General features: G+C 49.2%; 2 protein-coding genes across 3 annotated transcripts in view; both read right to left on the minus strand.

The window, feature by feature from the left end:
- The window catches only part of SLC28A1 (solute carrier family 28 member 1), a 48,682-nt gene extending 48,263 nt beyond the window's left edge, over positions 1–419 (minus strand). Inside the window, exon 1 of the mRNA XM_070570820.1 lies at positions 297–419. The gene's annotated coding sequence lies outside the window, so the exon portion shown is untranslated. The remainder of the gene's footprint in view (positions 1–296) is intronic.
- Positions 420–10,498: 10,079 nt separating this feature from the next.
- The window catches only part of ALPK3 (alpha kinase 3), a 43,494-nt gene continuing 33,529 nt past the window's right edge, over positions 10,499–20,463 (minus strand). For both annotated transcript variants that reach the window (XM_070570655.1, XM_070570663.1), the window contains 8 exons: positions 19,884–20,031; positions 19,351–19,478; positions 19,183–19,218; positions 16,732–17,012; positions 16,038–16,126; positions 15,001–15,224; positions 12,762–12,810; positions 10,499–12,169 (listed from right to left, as the gene is read on the minus strand). In XM_070570655.1, coding sequence (XP_070426756.1) covers positions 11,824–12,169; positions 12,762–12,810; positions 15,001–15,224; positions 16,038–16,126; positions 16,732–17,012; positions 19,183–19,218; positions 19,351–19,478; positions 19,884–20,031 — 1,301 coding nt within the window. In that variant the 3' untranslated portion in view covers positions 10,499–11,823. The remainder of the gene's footprint in view (positions 12,170–12,761; positions 12,811–15,000; positions 15,225–16,037; positions 16,127–16,731; positions 17,013–19,182; positions 19,219–19,350; positions 19,479–19,883; positions 20,032–20,463) is intronic.

Consider the following 20,463-nt stretch of genomic DNA (forward strand, 5'->3'; position numbering starts at 1 on the left):
TTTACCCCACTCAGCTATGTGACCTCGACACATCATTGGAGGCCCCCTGTGGCCTGTTTCCTGAGGAGCTGCTCTCCGAGGCCCATCCTATCTACCAGGGCTGGTAGAGCAAGGCCCAGGACTGAGCCAGGGCCAGGATGCTGGGTCCAGGGCACAGGGAGGCAAGGACCATATAAAAACATATATATATATAATTTCCCTTCCGCTCAAAACAAAACAGCACTTTGGAGGATTTATAATGAGGAGGCTCTCCACCTCTCCCGTCCCCAACCCACTTCTCAGAGGCAATCGCTTACCTGTTTCCGGTTTTAGTTCTCTGGAGCCACCTCCTGTTTCAGGGGAATTCTTGGCCAAAGAGTGAGAGAGAATCCCTTCTCCTTGCCAGGCTCTGATATAACAAAGAGGATATTTTTATAATTGGTGAGTGAAGCATTCAGAATTGTAAGGGGCAAACACCATCAGAAGGGGTCTTCAACAGTCCCTTTATTTTCTTCTCACGGTTTCGTCCACCTTCGTTTCTTGGCTCTTTTCTGATGAGTTCTCTTTCATCTCATTGATTCACGTGTCCAAGCAGCGGAAAAAAGAGAGGCTTCTCCCTGGTTAAATTCTATGAATGTGACCTTGTCATTCTTCTCTCCTAAACCTGCTTCTTGCTCTTAAACCTGGGCTGGTCGGCAGAAAGGACATCCAATACGTTTCCTTTCTCATTTGGAGCATTGAAAAATGGGCTTCCTATAGCCATAGTAGAAATATTCAAAACTAGAAAGCATGTACAAATTCCTTTTTTTTTTTGCAGGGGAAGATTCACCCTAAGCCATCAGCTGTTGCCAACGTTCCTCCTTTTCCTTCCTTTTTTTCCCCCCTCAAAGCCCCAGTACGTAGTTGTGTATAGGTGTAGGTTCTCCTGGCTCTTCTATGTGAGCCACTGCCACAGCATGGCTACTGACAGACGAGTGGTGTGGTTCCACGCCTGGGAACCAAATCTGGGCTGCTGAAGTGGGGAGTGTAGAACTCCAACCACTAGGCCATCAGGGCTGGCTCCAAAGCATGTACAAATTCTGACAATGCAGAGCAAAATGCAAAAACTGAAGAAATATCTTGGACTTTTACATTGCTTACTTGTAATTTTCTGTGGGAATGAGCTCTCCCAAGACTTCAAGCACAACGCTCCTCTAGCAACTGTATAGCAAGTCCAGGTGTTCACGGGGGAAAGAAGTGCTCCAATCCCCCTAAGGCTGAAACCCCCACCCCAGCCTGCTTGGCATCCCCTGGTACAGTCCACACCTTGATCTTTTCTAGTCATTGGGAACAGATGGGCACAAACAGCCATCATCCAAAGCAAGATGAAAGACTGGGTCTGGGGCTCATTTATCTCAGTGACAATAAAGAATGGTAAGATGAGGACGCCTGGTCCCACATCCGTGAGGGCTCAAGGCCACCAGGCAGCTAAGAGATCACTGTTTCTGAATATTTAACTGGTTGCTACTTTGTGAGGTATGTCCCTGGTTATTGTTGTTTTACCCTCCACCCCTCTTGCCTCTCCATCTCATATTGGCTTTTTATATAATGACAGATGGAGATGTCGCCTTTTCCCTTTGATCCAGATTAAGATGTTCTGCAAACCAAGGCAGGTCTGAATTCATGTCCTCTTGTTAGGTTGAAGGATAATATCCCTGGCTTTTGTGGGGTTTATACCAAAGGCTATATCCTCCTTCTGAGGTGCACCATTTCCCTCCAGCCATTGGCAGGCGCCAGGGGAACTATTCATTTGGATCTCCATTGCCTTGTTGGCCCAGAGCCTGACACTGAGTCACAGGTGATAAGCTGGTTAATCATATAGGCAAAAATAGTTCCTTGATTGTTTCATCTTCTCCCCTGTCAGAGAAGTGGTCTGATGGGCACCCACTAAGCCTTAGAGCAAAGCCAGACGTTTTCACAGAAGTTTCCATGAAGTGGACTTTAGGCCTCCTGGGAGGAGCCAGCAAAATGAACCTACCACAGACCAGCAGTGTCCACAGGGAAGGTGCTGACAAGAGGGCCGTCACATGTTAAACACGATCGTTAGGAAGAACAAAAATGGACACCTCTGCGTGTCACATCTAGACACTGAGACTTTCCAGGCATGTCTTGCCTCCCTCTGCCCAGGCAGAATTGCCCTGATAATATCGTGCTGTAGAAAGAAAGGCACGGCCTCATCTCTGACTAGTCCCAACGGTTCTTCCTGTGTGGACCCGCCAGTTAGACACCATGACTCATTGGAAAACACTGCTTTCCACTTCACTATGCCTGTCGAAGCAAGTTTCGTTATTCCAAAGGTTGTCTCCAATTCCCTTCAGTGACCATGGGGGTTTGTCACAGGACATGTCACAGGAGCTAAACAAGGGCCAGCTCGTGGGTCAGGAGCAGTGCTCTTTCCCACAGGACAAGAGCTGGAAGACGGTTTTCATGGGTAGGGGCAGAGATCTTTGTTAGCCACCCCATCTTGAGGGAAGGGAGAAACGTCAGGGTCTCCTAGCCTGGAGAAGAGCGATGTGTGAGCGGGCCCTGAGTTGGATCCTGTGGTTGCAGGAGATGGTGACAGCAATGGCACCAGCCAAGAGCCTCACGACTGAGAGCTTGGCATGTGCCAGGCGGTGCTCAGAGCTCTACCTGCTCTGTGTAGACTAACCCTCACAAGAACCCATGAGGTCGAGACTGTTCACACTCGGGAGATCTCAGCTGGCACTTGTGGTGTCCCCCCATGTTTCCACCTCACCTGCTGCTGGCAGGCATGATGGATTCTGGGCCCACACCTAGACCTGATGGCTGTGCATTGTACTCTCTGGTCAGATGCCATGAAACTGGGGACACTAAGTCCCTCAGTGCCTTCCTCAGTAGGACTCAGTACAAATTCTGCAGGGGCTGATTTACTGGGCAATAATCCGACTCCAAATGCTCTGAGAACATACATTTTGCCTCGGTGGAAAAGAAGAGCTCTGATGGAATTTCTCTACCAATGACCAAGTCTACACAGCAGGACGCCTGACGCATCTTACGTGGATTCCTTAGCCCAAGATGGAAATTCTTGTTCGAGAGATTCACTGGGTGGGTGGGGGTGCTCTTGGAAGAAGGGGAGTAAAGGATGCAGAATAGGGCAGGGGTAAGAAGCAAGAGCACGGTCTTGGCTAGAGTCTGGCTTTTGTTTGATCCCACAGGGAAATTCTGGAACACAAACTCTCCCACAGGTTAGCCCCACCTTGAGGCCAGGCCAGGCCAATAGGTCATGGGCTGAGGACTGGGGAAGGGTTTGGGAGGGGGTGTTGCTTCCCAGGTGAGGTGGCCTCCATTTGATCAGACAATTCTTCAGACAAGGGGCAGATGTGAGCTAACTAACTCACAACCCCTGGGAGATGGGTCCTCACAGGAAAGGGTGTCTGGGCAGGGCACCAGCAGTAACAACCATGGGTGAGAACCCGTGGTTCTGTTGGCACCCCATACTCCCAGGCTGCTGGAATCAGGGTGCAGGCTGCTGTGGCCTACCCCGGGCACGGGCTCATGCCAAGGCAGAGTTTATTCCCCACAGGCGTTCTGCCTGCCTCAGAGAGGTCTCAGAGAGACCCTGCCTTTGTCCACAGCCTTGTTCCAATGAGAATTCTCACAGGAGTTTGGTGGCACTAAAGGGGTTTAGTGTGAAACCAGGGTTTTTAATTTGGTCAGAGTTGTCAGCTGGTTGAATCCATAGGGACTCATCCCATCCTGGGCCTAGATGCACCTATTCAAATCATTAAAAAGCCAGTGGCCAGAGCAGTTGACTGGACCATGACCTCAGCCCAGGAATCCATATAATCACGTCCTGTTATAACTCTACCACCCAGGTACATGCCGTAAGTGCCGGGATGAGGATCCTTCATCCTCATGTGTGGTGTGTCCCCTAAGGCTGAGTGTTTAGTAGCTGCTACTCCTCGATGCCCTTTGAAATAATAGGAAAGAGCCATCTCTGAACCATATCAGTTCTGAGGTCAGAGGACAGTGCCTCCTGAGTTCTAGGACCTCTGAGTGTCAGTGGGGAATACCTCCTAAAAAGAGCTAGTTCCAGCCATACGACCACAGCATCCTGATGACAGATACTCCTGTCTCACTCAGTTCCCTCAATCTCATATTTGCCATTGCAATTTAACAGTGGAGCTCAAATTTGCCTGGTTGAATAGGATACGATCCAATTTCTGAAAGACGGTTCCTGAAGCAGAGGGAGTTGGGGTCCCTCTGTAGGCCCTTCTGTTTCAAGTAAGATCCAAATAAGTGACTGACAAAGGAAATTTAAAGGAAGCTTACCACTGGGCAGTCTCAGGAAGACCAGAGCCTGGAAAACCAGAGAGTGGCCCCACCTCACCCCCAACTCTCGCCCAACACAACTGCAAACAAATTGTTCTTGTTTTTTCACTCCTGGTAGTAACCTCTGTAAACAAAATAGATGAATGATAGATGGATGGATGGATGGATGGGTGGGTGGGTGGGTGGGCGGGTGGATAGATGATTGATAAAAATATAAATATAGATACTATTTTTTATTTTGTTTTAGACATTATCTATTGACTCTACCATATACCACAAAGATTCAGTTCTCCAGTGTTTGACAATTGCATCATTATTTTAGTTCTACTTATGACACTGTACTTGCGATCAATTATTACTCCAACTTGGGTCGGGAGGGTAGAGCAGAGAGCTGGGGGAAACTCAATTTCAATGAGGCTGCCATGCCAGCCCTAGGTGGACCATGTCCAGATCTCCTATTGCCTGCAGACCTCTTCCTAAGGAAGAAATAACTTTGTCTTGCTTAAGACCGTTGTCACTTGCGGGCTTCTCTACCATTTCCAGTTGTAGCTGATCCTAACTGATGCACTACTGCTCTTAGGGTTCAATGCAAGTCTCCTCCCTCAGCCTGGCCCCACCTCTCTCTGAACCACATATTGCAATTCTGTGGTCCTCCTGTTTACCATGCACCAGCCACACCAACTTTCATTCTGTCCCTCTACCATAACCTGACTCAGAACCTTGCACAAGTCATTTCCTCTGTCTGGTGCACTCTTCCTCTTCCCCTTCCTTTGATGGATATCCTTCAGATCTCAGCTCAAATATCATGCCCTCAGGTTGGCTCCAAAGACCCCCAATCTAATTTAGGTCCCACACCCAGCTGGTGTTCTCTCCTAGTCTTCTGCTTTGCAGCACTTAATACTTAAATACTTGCCTTTTTACATTTCTTGTTGTGCTTGTTTAATGTGTGTCTCCCCTGCTAGATCTTAAGCTCCAGAGGGAGGAGTCTATGTGTGTTTTGTTCACTACTAGTGCCCAGGACACAGAATTACCACATGTGATAGGCAGTCCATAAGTATTAGTAAAAGGATTTTTAAAAAGATGAGGCATCTGAGTTCAGAGAGGTCAAGTAACAAGCTCAACTTCACATGGCCAGTAAAGCTAGAGTTGAACTGAGCTTTGTCTGACTTGTCCTAAGCTTGCCAAACAACCTTCTGATAATTGGGCTTCCCTTGAATTTTTCCTTTCAGAAGAAGGGAAGAATTTACTTGTCAGATAAACACAAGTGTCCAATCTCCCGAATGGTTCAATTTCTCCTTAAAAATTAGCAAGGTGTGTTTTTGGTGTGCAAATTCCATTTTCTTGTAAGTTTAATGAGTGAGACAGCTCCCTGAGTTTGATCAGCTCATGGGTACTGACAACATCAAGTTACAAAATTGAGACCCAGACCCTGCCCCACACTACACTGTTGATCTGCCAGTAACCAGAATTCACACTCAACACAGCCCAAGGGATGAGAGGAAGAACGAGGTCAGGAAAAAGAAGCGTTACACTCAGAAGAAACTGTATGAACTAGCTAATATACACTGTCAAAAAATATAGGGAAAATTTAAGGAAACATTTTTAAGGCTGTTTGACCAAGATAGCAAAACATAATTTTGGTTCAGGTTATATTTATTGACAGGTTCACTTACCAGAGATTCCACATTCGATGTAGAAGCTCAAACAGCCAGATACAGTTCTTACCATTTTTTGGGGGTTTGGATAATACAAATCTGTATCAAATGTTCACCCATACTAAATTATATCAAAAGACCAAAAATCCAAGGAAGGCAGGAACTCACAGATTTCAGGAGATAAGAATGCTTTATTGGGTCCCTGGCATGCATCCAGCCCATTCACCCTCTCACTTGTCCTCTGACGGGACCCAGAAGATGGTCTCGCTCCTTGCCATGAGAAATAAATTGATGAGACTCTGATGGCTTTCTTCTCTTGGCCTGGAATGCTGGTTGGAAGAGCTGCTATGAAAATGAGCCCCCTGATATCAGCAGCAGAGATAGATAGAAGGACAAGGTAGAGTCATCATCATAATGGATGTGGGCATGGAAACCGGACCTCTAGCTGTGGTTAATCAATCTTTGGGTCCCAGGGATGAAGAAGACCAGACAGTCCCTAAGATATTACCTGGTTATTACCATAACTAAAGACTTCTGGTTGGGCAAACAGGTCTGTCTCAAGCTGCCAAGGTAGAGTCAAAAATCTGCCACTTAATTTCCAGACCTTCAATGGAGGGAAGTCAAATATCTTTGAAGGGAAACCTTATTTTAACACTTAGATGCATATTTTGAACTTCTCTTGCAGCTTTTCCCAAAGGGATGTGTGTCCATTTATCTGGGAACTATAGAAGGGCAGGGAAAATAACCATATTTGGGGAGAGGGGTTCTGTAGGATACTGGCTCCAATCTAAGTCCAATTTCTGGGGACAGTACATAGAAAAGCAAGTGGTCTGCAAATTAATGGGGATGACAGACCAAATTTTACACCACAGTAGACCCAGGAGAATCTCAAAGCCATCTAAGGGTTACTTTGACTGTATAGCTGAAATGGATATATTCGGAATCAGGTATAACCCCCTCTCTGATTTGGGGGTAAGAGTGACCATAGCAGGATAGGACAAGCAAAAGCTATTAGAATTTCCTCTCCCTACCAAAATGACCAATCAAAAGTAATGCCGCATTCCCCGGGGAAGTATAGAAATGAGTGTTACTACTCAAGACTTGAGAGTGAAGTCATAGTGATTCCTACCACAGCTCAGCTCAGCCAGTGCGAAACGCCAGGAGGTCCTCGGATTGTTGACGACTTTAAAAAGGGATGACTCCAATTACAGGTGCTGTTCCAGAGAAGGACTTCTTGCTAAAGCACATTTCTCCAGCTCCTGGCATTTGGTGTGAATCTTTTGATCTAGTGAATTCATGTTTTCCTCCATTTTGATGAACAAAGAACACCAGAAGCAATTCGTCTTCCCCTGGCAGGGCAACAGGACTCCATTGCTGTCCTGGCTTAAAGATCTATCTTTGCTGTTTAGCTCTGTGCCACAACCTGGCTCACAGGGACCTCGACTCCACCACCACAATGTTCCATCACACCGATGGCATCCTGCTGATCAGCAGTTTCCCGAGATGCCTTGGTAAGATATATGTAAGTCAGAGGTGGGAGATAAATGCAAAGGTCTGCTCCCTTGATGAAGTTCCTAGGGGGTCAAGGGGTCTATTGAGGTAAAAATATTTCCTCCATAATGTAGAAAACTTTTCTGCAGTTTGATCCCACCAAGGCCCAATTCCGGGCAAAAATGTCCCTTTGGGGCATCTTGCTCCAACCCATTTACTAACTGACCTAGAAGGCCACCAGCTTTGGGTTGGGCCTTGATCAAGTGAAGGCTCTCCAGCCGGGAAAGTCTTTAGTACAAATGATTCTGCCACCAGGCCATATGACCTGGCAGATCCAAAGGCACTTAAAGTATCTGTCTGTGCCTTACTGGGGACCCATATGGAGACTGTGGCAGAGCAGAATGCTTTATGGAGCTTGTGGTAAGTCTTGATTAAAAAAAATATGGCTGGGGAACCCAGGGTTTGGAACCAAGTAATGCTCTGGCCAACAAATAACAATTATCCTCTTGAGACATTGCCTTCTGGCTTACCACTGAGCTCTAGGGGAGCCTAAATGCTTGGCTACAGCATGCCAGGTAGCCATACAGCCCCTTGTGAACTGGGATTATCTGATCCACCCAGCCATAGTCAGGCACAGCCAGAAGCACTCCATCATTAGGTGCAGGCTCCAGGATAGGACTCTGAAGGCACAGGCAAGCCGTGCATGTGGGTTGCTTACTCCCTCGTCTATGATGCCTCCTCCTGCCCTACTGCTGAGCTCTCCTCAATCTATACCTATGACTTTAAGAGGGCAGGAATTCATCTTGACAATTATGGGCCCCTCTTCTGAATTTGGATTTGCTTTCCTTACCCCTCATGCCTCTCCCACCATCAATATCCATGGAATTACCAAGTGCTGTAAACATCATTGTGGTATCCGCACATACTGCATTCAACCAAAGAACACACTTTACAGCAAAAGTAAAGTAATGGGTTGATGCCTATGGCATTAACTCATCTTGTCAGGATCCCCACAGTCTAGAAGCTGTTAGCTTGATAGTATGGTGAATGGTTTGTTGAAAACTCATCTACAGCACCAGAAACAATACCTTGCAAAGTTGGATTGGGCCCCACAGGATACCGCATAAGCTCTGAACTGGCAACCAATTCATGGTGCAATTTCTCCTGCAGGCTAGGAAGTAGGGTGGAGAGGGGCGTGTTATCACTACGTCTCAATGCTTTTTCATGCCTGATGTTTGGGACCAGGCTAGTATAGAGGTTTTAGTCCCCAAGGAAACACATCCTCAAAAAGTCACAGTAATGATTCAAGTGACTTGGAAGCTGAGGCACCCAGCCATTTCAGGCTCCTTATACCTCTGAGTGACACATAACAAGTGGTTATGGGAGTAGCTAGGACGACTAACCATATCAAGGGAAAACATGATTGCTGCTACGTAAAAGGGGGTCAGGACTACAGATGGACATGGGGGACTCCTAGAGTGCTTCCTGGTACTGTCATGTCCAGTGGTAAACGCCTGCCACACAGGAAGGACCACTAAGGAGCTGGACTTTGGAAGTGAAGGTTTGGAACACGCCAACAGGCAAAAAATCCCTAGTCATAAACACTAGTTTTCATGACCAGTTATAAAAATGGACTATAGCCTTTACCCACATTTCCTTTCTTGCTGGGTTATATAACTTTGGCTGAATATAGTTAATTTTACCAGTTAATGCACAGGTTGCAGAATTTCAAAACAGGATTGTGATAAAAGAGGGAAGAGTATCACTAGTGACACTGGACTTCAGAGAAGGGTAGCCCTGGTTACCCCTGGGCTTAGTCATGGCATGTGACCTTGAAAGATCTCCCCAAGCAGAGAGGAATTTGCTTTTGGTTGTATGTGGGAGAGTCATAATACATCAGATGGGAAGAACAGAGTGTGTGTGTGTGTGTGTGTCAGGGTATCTTTTGTTGTTGCCTACCAAGCCCTTTCTATCCTCCCACCCTCCACTATTCTTCCCATTCTTTGGAAAAATGCATCTCTCCTACTCCGTGATGCCCTGAGCTCCAGGACAGGAATTTGAATCTGGAGCGGAGGGAGACCCACTGGAATAAATAGCTGGTTGATGTTGATCTGCCAACAGCAGCAGCTTCTGGGAGGCAAGTTCTGGAGCTGCCCTGGCTCCCACCCATCTCAACACCAATTGTTCAGCTATTCCTTTGGTTCTGTGAGCTACTCCAACATCCTTCCTATGAACCTTTTCTCCTTGCTTAAGTTGGTCCAAGTCCATTTCTGTTGCTCAAAACCTAAGAAACCCAATGGAAAGAGTCTCTTTTGAGACCACCTCAAACATCTTTACCTCCCAATAGCTGTCAGCTTAGGGTCTGGCATAAAGTAGATGTTCATTATATGTCTGCTGAATGAATGGATGAATGACCAAATGAATGAACAATATTCCAGCTCTCCGCTCACCAAAGCAATCTGGATATGCAGGCTGGGAGAGCTGGGGGCACACTGGGGCAAGAGGAAAAAGTGGAGAGTCACCTGAGCACAAGAGGAGGTAGAGAAATCAGAAATGTCAAAATGGAGAGGGGCGAATGTCAGGCAAAGAAAGGCCTGGTGGTGGGGTGGGGTGGGAATGAGAAGTCTCTCTGTAGCTTGGGAAGCAGAAAACGGTCAGGGAGTAGCTGAGAGGCAGACGCTGGTTGTCCCCTGGGCTGGTCTTGCTACAGTGGAGGGACCAGAGCCAGCCCCCAGCTCTGCTCTTCCTTCCAGGGTTCCTTCCTTTGCATTCCTCTTCCAAATGAAGGAGAAATTCCAAAGGCCCAAGTCCCCCAGATACACTGCTAAGGGGTAAAAGCCATCAGCCCAGCTGTACAAGAAGCACAGACTGTCTGGCTGTGGCCACAGAAAGCTGAGACTGAATGCCGATCCAGGAACCAAAACACGGATTCATTTTTCCAGTGGGCCCAGGGACTGTAGGACACCCTCAGAGAACCTGCCTGGAGAGAGGGGACCCTGACCCCATATACCTACAACCACACCAGATGAGGGCGAGCAGGATACACAGTTGCTGCCTTTATTGCATTCCAAGGGGGAGCAGGCCAGCTCCAGACCCACACATCCCAGGCCTCAAGGAGGGGCTCTCAGGAAGGACCCAGGGTGCTAGGCCAAGCACAGCAATTCCTTGGGAGCCCATATATGAGGCCCCAGAGCTGGAGCCTCAGGATCAAGAGCTAATGGTTGAAGGCAGGGTCCTAATTCCCAGGCACAGATACCCCTCTGCCCCAGTGTGTGGATAGATGGCATCCTTCCTAGAACTCCCATGCATACTCTCCCATGGAGAAGAGCCACAGCCCTCCATCCCTGGTCAAGGGGGGATGTGAAATTCACTGTGACCCTACCTCCTTCCAGTATGGAGCACAAGGTCCCTCAAAGTCAACATCTTCCCTCTGACCATATCTGCTGACACAACCCTCATGCCAGCTCTCATCTCATGGGCAGAGGGCCTGGGAGAAGTAGTGGAAGAATGTACTAGGGCGGACAGAGAGGACAGAGGGTCTGCTCCTCACCTGGGTATGGTGGGTAGGGTGCAGAGTCAGTAGGGAAGCCCTTGGGCGAGGGGACAAGCAGAGAGTCTGTGAAGGTCAGGCAGCACGCTGGGGTTGGGCTAAAGCCAGGGATGGGGGGTGGAGGTAGGGGACGGGGTGCAAGGGAGCATGGGAAGCAGGTGAGTGAGTGCCTGAGTGATGAGGGGAGGAAGAGCATGAACACACGTCACCAAAGACCACTGCACAAGGACAGGACAGGCTCTGGAAGGGCCCCGGGCCCCATGTGGGCTGAGGGGCAGATTAGTGGCAGGGTAAGCTGGGATGAATGAGGCAAAGTAGCTGGAAGAGAAGACACCCTGAGAGTCAGCAGGCCAGACACAGCAGAGGAGGTCTGGAGCCCTGAGGACAGGGAGACATCAGGGCCAAGCAGAGGGAAGAGGGTAACTGCTGGCCTGCAGGCCCCCCGAGGACAACGTTCACGGCAGGGTCAGGCTGGGGCAAGGGGTTGGGGTGCAGAACTCATGCAGAGGACTCAGGGGAGCCTCCAGCAGTGGCGAGTGTAAACTTCAAGGAGGGCCTAGGCCTCCAGGCACTTGGAGGTGGGGCCTGGGAGCCCTGGGTGATGATGGCACCAGGAGAGGCCACTGGGCTGTCTGCCACGCACCAAAGCCATCTGATGAGGAGCTGACTGAGGAGAGGCTGCTCAGCGAGGCCCCCAAGTAGTACCTCTTCAGTGCGCCTTCTCCGGTTAGTTCTGTATTGGGAAAGTCTCCATCGGTTCGAACTGCTTCCTTGTTGGTCTGCTGCTGGGTGGAGGCCCCCAGCCTCCGGTGGGGGCTACCGCATGCCCTGGGCCTTGGAGCCCCTCTCTTGGATGAGAGGTGGTCCCAATAATTGGGTGGCGACTGCCTCTGAGGCCTGAGCGGTGGCCTTGGAGCTTGGGGCACTCTTCCGGGTGCCCTGGGGACTGGGGGGGCCTTTCTTCTGGGTCTGAGGACTCAGCTGGGGGCCTTTCCTGCCGGCAGATGGACTCTTGGAACCTTTGGCCTTGGCTTGGGGATGGGCAGCCTCAGGGCCCTTGAGGGGTTTTAGCCCCAGCATCTCACAGAAGGTGTTACACTGGTGGGAGGAGGCAAACTGGTCCAGCAGGGCAGGGAAGCAGCTCTCCTTGAGGCCTTGGTATCTGCAGTCAAACAGTAAGAGCCACGTGAAAGTCCCACCCAAGGGGAGAGTCCTTGGGGGCTGACTTTGGGATGGCCATGGCCAGGGTGTTGTGCCCAAGGTCCATCCTACCCTACCTGGGGGTGCTGGGGAGTCTACTTGGGTACTACCTCAGGTGGAGGCACCAAAGACTTCAACTCTAACTTCAGGTTCATCACACCCTGGCTCATGGAATTCATCAAGTGGGACATTAACTGGTGTGAGGATGATCTGACTTTTTAATATAAAGTACAGCAGACTCCAGGTCAGCCCTGTAGTCACAGGGCCCGTGCTCATCTGCATCGTGATGAGCTTTCTCAAGTGAGAAGGAAGAGGAGCAGGTGCATGGAGTGCCCAGGATCGCAGGTGATCCTGTGTGTGGGCGTCAATAGCTGCTGGTCCAGACCTGGGGTCAGAGGGTCAGTGGCCCCTGGGTTGTTACTACATGGCCATGGGTGCAACTGGGACCATTTGGCCACAGGTCCAGCACCTCATGGATGGAGACCAGCAGAACTTTGACATTTTATGCCCCGAGAAGACTCTCCGAGGGCATTCTGTCCCCGAGAACCACTCACCCTCGCAGTTTGGTAGCTATCTGCACATCAGTCATCTTCCAGTCAACCCCTGAAAAGAGAGAAAGTGGGGAGTCGATGGCAGCCTGGGCTGGCGCTAGGGCCCCCATGTCTCCCAGGTGGGTATCACTTTAGATGGAAACCTACCAGGTTTCAGGGCACATCAACAGGTACCTCTCACTGGGTCATCACGACTGGCCTGACTCTCAGGCAGGTATCTCTGTATCATTAGCAGTAATAACATTCCCATTTTTACAAGTAAGGAGATAGGCTCAGAGTTAAGTGACTGGAGCAAAGTCACATTTATTCATTCATTTTATACCTGAGCACTGACTGTGTGCAATGGCCACTGTAAGTCAGTAAAAGCTCAATTTTGCTTACTCCCAGATCCAAAACTCTTCCAGCTGTGCAATCCTGCTTCTACTGGAGGAGATTAGCTCACAAACTGGGCTGGCCTCTGGCTTTGAGCTAAAACTTCCTCCTTCCTTTTAACAGATTAGCCTAGCTGGGCAAGAGAGAGAAGGTGGGAATGGTAAGGTAAATCAGGGCTGGACCAGCAGAAATGTAACACTGGATGACACTGGCTTCTGTGCACTCATGAAGGCAGCAAGCAAGCACTCCAGGAAGCCAAGGTGGTCTTCTAGGTTAAGACAGCTTTGGAAAGATAGAGCCAGGCAAAACGGTGATGGAGGAAAAGTCTCTCCACTCTGGCCAGTCCATTCCAGCATCTTGCATGCAGCGTTAGACTTGTGGCCCTCTTTCCCCATCTTCAGACTGTCCAGTCACATTGTTCTAGGAACGTGCCCTTCACTAACAGGGCTGAGACCACTGTGTGATCTTGGCAAGTCACCATCTCTAATCTTCAACTGTGAAAAGGGATAATATTGCCCACCTTGCAGGGGTGTTAGGAAGATCACAGTATATGTAGGACTCTCATTTAGTGTCTGAAACACAGTAGTTATGCAACAAATATTAATTTCTTTGTCCTTTCTCTTTCAGCATGTATCACATTCCATTTTGCATTATAATAATGGTGATCCTTTATACTTGCACAGAATTTTAGTTTGCAGAAGGCTTTCACAAATACAGTCTCATGTCGTCCTCATAACAAGTCTGAGAGATGGGTAGGAAGATATTATTATTACTAGGGAGGGAAAGGAAACTGAAGCTCAGAGAGAAGAAATGACCTAACCTGTCTGAGCTTCAGTTTTCTTCTCTGTAAAACAAGACCCAGCCAGAAAACAATGAGACCTAGACTTAAATCGAATTGCTTTGACTGCCAAGTCCTTCTACTATATCAAGTTATCATCATCTCACTGTAGAAATTGGGACACCTATCACAGCTTCTTGAGGACAATGACTATTCCTAATTCACCTTTTTATCTTTCCAATATTTAGTAAGGGTAAATTTACAAGTTAACAAATAGAGTGACCGATAAATGGCTTAATGATGGAGTTATATATACAACATTTACTAGGCAGTTTAGCCCCCATGAAAAGCACATTTGAGCCAGTTTTCTATCTCTGGCCCTTTATTTCCTCATTTATTTACAACAGGGACAAGACGTAATGATGTGTGATATTCCCAGCATTCCTCTACTCCCACTATAGAGAAAATTTTCTCTCTTCCTTGCCCCTGCCCAGTTCTGGTTCAAGAGAGTGGGCCTGGAGAGGACTGGTCAAAGAAGGAAGGATTCATGCTTGCTGGCCTTCCTTTCTTGGCGAGAATCTGAGTGATGGGAGAAATAGCAACAAAGCTAAAAAGAAGCCAGAGAGCAAGTTGGTTTACATGATAAAAAGCTAACAAAGATGGAGGCGCAGGCAGGGAGGGAGGGAGAAAAGGACAATAAAGCCATGTGTGCTAGGAGGGAAATGAGAGTTGGGAAAGTGTGGAGAGTGAGAAAGTCCAGAGCAAAGTGGCAGGGAAGGGAGGAAGGGAGATTTTGAAAAGGTGGTTGTGGGTTTTGAATTGGAGCCCATGTAATGTTCTTTGAAATAAATTCCTTTTTAATTTCAAGTGGAGCCTGGAGTGCATCCCTTTAACTGCAGCTGCAGTTACAGACTAGGCTACATGAGGCCTGGAATGTGTTAGGGTTGCATACAACCTGCTTTACAAGGTTACTGCGAAAAGCAAAGGAGAAGAAATACAAAGTGTGTTGTAGACTAGTCACCGAGCACCACGACGCTGCCCCCTCCGTGTGCTCCCACATCCATGCACACTCGCCCCCTCAGACCCTCATACCTGCCAAATCTGTGACAAGGAAGCTGCCATTTGTCCACAGATACAGCCAGTGCTGGAAGGTCTGGCATTTCTGCATGGCCTCAGAGCTGCTAGGTGCTGCTGGACCCGCAGCACAGCCCCAGTCCCGGGAACAGTAAGACTCCAGAGGCTTGCCCAGGTCCTCCTCCAGGGTGGCATACGGGATGTTGTTTGCAGGCCGGTAGATCAGATACAGTGGGATGATCCTAAACATAGTTTCAGCCTGCAGTGAGCAGGGAGTATGGCCCCAGAAAGCGCCTCCCTCCGTCTCAATTCTATACTCTTGGGTCTAAAAGGAGGGCCCTTCTAAGGACGGAATTCTCAGCCCCGAGACTGAAAGGCAGCAGAAGAGGGGAGCTCCACCCTGAGTCCAAGAAAGGAAACGGAGGCCATTGGCGTCAGGGGGACGTCCCGTCCATCCTCTGAGGTCAGTGCGATTAGAACTGCACAGTGCTTAGACCCCAGGGGGAACCTGTGCTTGGGTGAGGGACCGAGACCAGTGTGTGTCAAACAAAAAGAAACACCTCTAGAGAGGATTCAACCAGACTGTGGCTGAAGGCCAGCCAGACCCCAATATTCAAGAGTCAGAGTTCAGGTCTCAAAACGGAAGCAATTACCATTTATAACTGACTCCTACAAAAACCCGCACTGACTCTGTCTGCCCACCACAGGCGAGTACAGACCAGTCTGCCTAGAAGCTTAGCCTACTCCATCGCCTTCAGAGAGGCCCAGAATTCACTGTGCCTAAACCCTGCCATCACCAAAAACTGAGCTAAGGGATGGGAATTAAAGTGAGTGGGTGGAGACTGAAGACCAGAGCAGAGGCTTTTCCCAAATGGGCAGTGGTCTTTATTTCTAGATTTTTACGGGGCCATTGAGCTGAGCACTGGGTTAGCTGTGGGCCCATTTGCACATGGTCATAATCAGGATGCCCCTGGGAGGCTATGAAATCACTGTTCTTTGCAGAAGCTCAAGTCAACAGGTCTGCACAGGACACGTCCCCCTCCCTGTGCACTTACTCAGGCACTTCCCCAAAGCCTGGTGCAGCCCGGGCTTCAGCCGCAAAGATTTTGCAGTACTCCCGACTCATGTTCTGGATCTTGCACCCCTGTGGATTAAAGAGAACAAAATCTGATCAGCAAGGAAGCCCCCGTGTTCTCTTTCACGCCTGGCTCTAAGTGGGAGGGCCATCCGCTAGAGGACTACAGGGGGCACTCCAGTCCCGGGGCAGGTGGGGTTCGCTCCTCCCTTGCTCCCTACTCTGCACTTCATTTTTCTGGTTTGTAAAACAAGAGGCTCTGAACTTGTTTGCAAAGTGGTTTCCAAACTGTGGTTCCGTGAGCCCTAGCGACAGGTGGCAGTGCCCCAGGGGCCATGCTGTGCAGAGCAAGAAAGACACTGAATGGGCAGAGCACAGACCATCCACCTCACCCAGTCACTCCCCTTTTATCTCACATTTACAGCTTCTGTGCAAGATATGTTCGAGGGAGGAGGAAAAGGTTTCTGCTGCAAAAATATAGTTTAAAAACCATGGCTCCGAAGACATAGCCAGGGCCACGTCTCAGGTTCTCCTCAAGGTCCATCCCAGGAGCCTCCTAAGGTTGAGACTGAGATGGCTCCTGCCTCCACAACGGGCTTCCCACCAGGACCCAATGTGGGAAAGGGGAGAAGGTGAGAGCGCAGAAGGATGGGGCAGGGGGATGGGACGTGTACCTGAATGGTGACGTCATAGTTTCTGCCCAAGAGAGAAGTCTCACTGCTGGGTCCAAACATAAGCAGACTGGACACCTTGATGACACACGTGCGGCCTGACTCGAAGATGGGTTCCAGCCCGTAGATGACCTTGGCCTGGGAGGCCTTCCGAAGGCCAAAACCATAGCCACCCCCTTGTAGCTCCTCGCTCACCAGGCGCCCAAACAGCTTGTCCCCCCAGCAGCCAGAGTCAGCCAGACCCTTAGCAAACACCATGGGGGTCATCTCAATCTCTTCTCCAACTGAAGGGGAACAGGAAAAATGCGGAAAACTAGAGGCCTGACTGATGTGGGGTTGGTAGGGTAGGAAAAGGCCAGAACCGTCTCCCACCCTACCACCCTGGTGCACCCACTCTGTCCATTATGCTCTTTGGGTGTATACCCCTACCAGATCGTGAGCTCCTCAGGGTAGAAACTGTGTCTGATACAACCCCTGTCGTTTAACAGTGCTCCAGTGTGCCTATCACATCATAAGGACTGAGTCAGTGTCTGTGGAAGGCAGGGTATTTCTGTGCAAGTAGCAATCAATACAAAATACCAGAATCACTCTGCTTTAGAATTAGTTGTTTTGATCAAATGAATAAATGACTCCGTCTCAACCAACATGTTTGACGGAAACAAAAAGTTTGCAGGACTAATCCAGCAACACTGAGCATCACTCATGCTCAAATTGTGATCACTAAATACCATTTCCCACTAAAAGGAAGCAGAGCTCCCTGGAGAAATGTTTGATTCCAGGTCTAGGCCAGGAAGTGTACCAGGCGTACCGGAAACATCTTGTCAGACCAGAAAGCGAAGAAGCTATCAAAAATGACCAGAGGCTTGTCAAAAGGACACAGGAGCCCACCTTCTGAAGGAGCTTCCATTGGCCAAAATCAGACAATCTTATCAACAAAAGAATAATTTCTGCAATGTAATGAATGTATCAAATATGTCAAAAACCCTTATGTTCATAATTGCAATTGACAAACACCCTCCCCCCAAAAAACCCCCACTAACCTCACCAGTAACCTTTGGAGGGTGCTAGGGCACCAACTCAGGGTAACCAAACAACCGTTTCTTCTTTACAGAAAAACTAATGAATGAAGAAGACACGATAGAACTAAAATACTCCATATTGCAAATCCTAATGAAAGAATGGATTTGGGCAATAATCAGGGACTGCCAAAACCCCTAGAAAACAACAAGGGTTGTCTCAGATACAGTTTTTCAGCTTTGAAAAGGGATGGATCAGACAGAAAACACCTGAGTGAACCCAGTGATCAATCTTAACATTAGTAAAACAATCAGACATTATGTACCTCCAGATCGGATGCAAAAGGAAATACACAGCATGCCTGTGAAGCATTCTTGCCTGTGCCACCCCCCGCAAAATGCACCTGAATCTGACTAAGCCTCTTGATCTGACTACCAGTTTAGAAGAAGTACATAAATGGAAGAACATGTTAAATGTTGACGTAATCAACAAAACCTAGACTGTAAGAAATTCTACACAAGTGATTTCAACCAATAAATGACAAGGAGGAAAAACAAATCAAGGAAGAAGTATTCTCTATTAGAGAGATGCATGAAATATATCAGCCAAAAGCAATCAGCACCTCCTAATTCGAATAAACCAACACGTTATTGGGCAAGTGGGGGAATCTGATGATATTAAAGAACCATTACTAACTTTCTAGGTGTGAGGTTATATTTGATATTGATTAAATTCGATTTGATAACTGAACAATAGGCACTAGCTGAATGAATAAGTGATTGAATGAGTGAAGGAAGGAAGGAATTAATGGATTGGTTGGCAGACAAAGTTCTAGAAGTCCGTCCATCACCAGTTACCTCCATAGCCCAAAGCCTCTGTGTGTCTCTCTCAGGAGCAGTACAGACCCTCAAATGTTTGGGCCTTTAAAATGCTTATCAAACTGGGGAATGTCACAATCTCCAGGGAGCCTACTGAGAATGCCATTTTTCTAGGTCCTTCCCCAGTAACGGTAATTAAGGATTTCAGTAGTAGGGCCCAAGAAACTACATTTTTAGCAGGCTCCCCATATGAGTCTAATACAGGGGTCCACAGACCATGGGAGAAACTCTGGAAGGCGGCTGGCAGGATAAGAGGAGCCCTGGTGGCGGGTCCTGCCCTTGATCAGGGGCTCTGACGCGAGCAAAGGGCACAAGGCTGAATTAACTCGCTGTGGAATGGCGCCCCTTGGCCACTTCTTCCCCCACAACCTTCTGAAAGAGCAGTTCTCCTCCAGCCTCCTCCCCAAGCTGTATCCTAAACCAGGAGGCAAAGGGCAGCTGAATGTGGGGGTTAACATAGCATCTGGAACAGATTCCAAGTCCTTCAAGAAGGTCTTCCCTGCAGGGGGCAGAGGCAGGGACAAAGGCCCACCCGCCCCTCCCCCGAGGGGCACCGTACCTTCACCTTCTTCTCTGGAGATGAATCCTGACAGCACTATGTGGAGAAAAAGAAGAGAAAGCAGCTGCCCTCAGGCTGGCCTGCCCTGAGATCACCATCTCTGCGAAGATGAGCACTGCCCTCACTCAGGAGCCAGGCGGGGCAGAGAACTGGGGGGGACACACTCACCCTCGGGGCTGAGGCAGAAGTCCGTGGAGGCCGAGCCGTGCTCGTTGTGGATGGTGCATCGATACATGCCACAGTCTACGGGGGATGCCTGCACGATGGCCAAGGCCGCCGGCCCCTCATCCCCTGCACTGCAGAGAGTGGAGAGCCCTCCTGTGAGGGCCATCACCATGGCACAGCCCGGGGACTGACAGCGGTCCTGAGGCTCCTCAGACGCGGCTCTCAGAGGCTGCCGTGAACCCTGGCTCTGAGAGCTCGGGGGCAGGTGGCGAGAGGTGCCGTGGTTAAGAGCTGGTCCTGGACCACACAGGTCTGGTTTACGTCCAGACACTCACTAGCTGTGTGACTTTGGGCAAGTGACTTAATGCCTCTTAGCCTCAATTTTCTCCTCTCTACTATGGGAATACTAGACTCTCCCTCTTGGCTTACTGGGAGGACTAAATGAGGCGCTGGATCCACAGCCGGACAATGGCCAACGTTATCATGGCTGTCATTAGGGAGTCAGGCCAGGCAGAGGTGGGGTCCAGCTGGCTTACCTCCTGCCCACCTCGCCCACTGGGCACTGATCCTTGGCCCATGTCAAGACTGAGTCACTAAGAATGTTGAAAAACTGGCACCAGAGCTTCAGGCTGCCTGAGGCATCAGGAAACTGCTCCACCCGAATCTTCCGGATCACCTGTGGGGCTGGGAGCAGGGGCTCAGGTAAGAGGGACAAGCCACTTCCCCTCCATCCTGCACCCTCTCTGGCCCTACCCTTGCTTCCCTGGGTGTCCTTGGTGAACAGGCGGAGAGAAAACAGGATTCAAGTCTTCACACAAACCCACTACTTCACGGCCCCCAGCTGCGTGCCACCTGTATCTCTGCGGCTTTTGTCCTGACTCCAGAGCACACATCTTAGCTAGAAAGAACCCACTACTGTACCATGCCCAGGCCAAAGAGCCTCAGCGAGCTAAGGACACAGACAGCAGCTGAGAGGAACTCGCTCATTGTAGGACCCCCCGCCGCCGCGCTCTGGGAGCCTGCCTTTGAATCCTCCGCCTACCTCTCTGCACACGTGGGAAGAGTCTGCAAAGAGGGGATTCCAGTGGTGATGCTGAGGACAGAGCGACAATGCCA

Source organism: Equus przewalskii, chromosome 1 (genome assembly GCF_037783145.1).
Source record: "Equus przewalskii isolate Varuska chromosome 1, EquPr2, whole genome shotgun sequence".
Classification (NCBI taxonomy): Eukaryota; Metazoa; Chordata; class Mammalia; order Perissodactyla; family Equidae; genus Equus; species Equus przewalskii.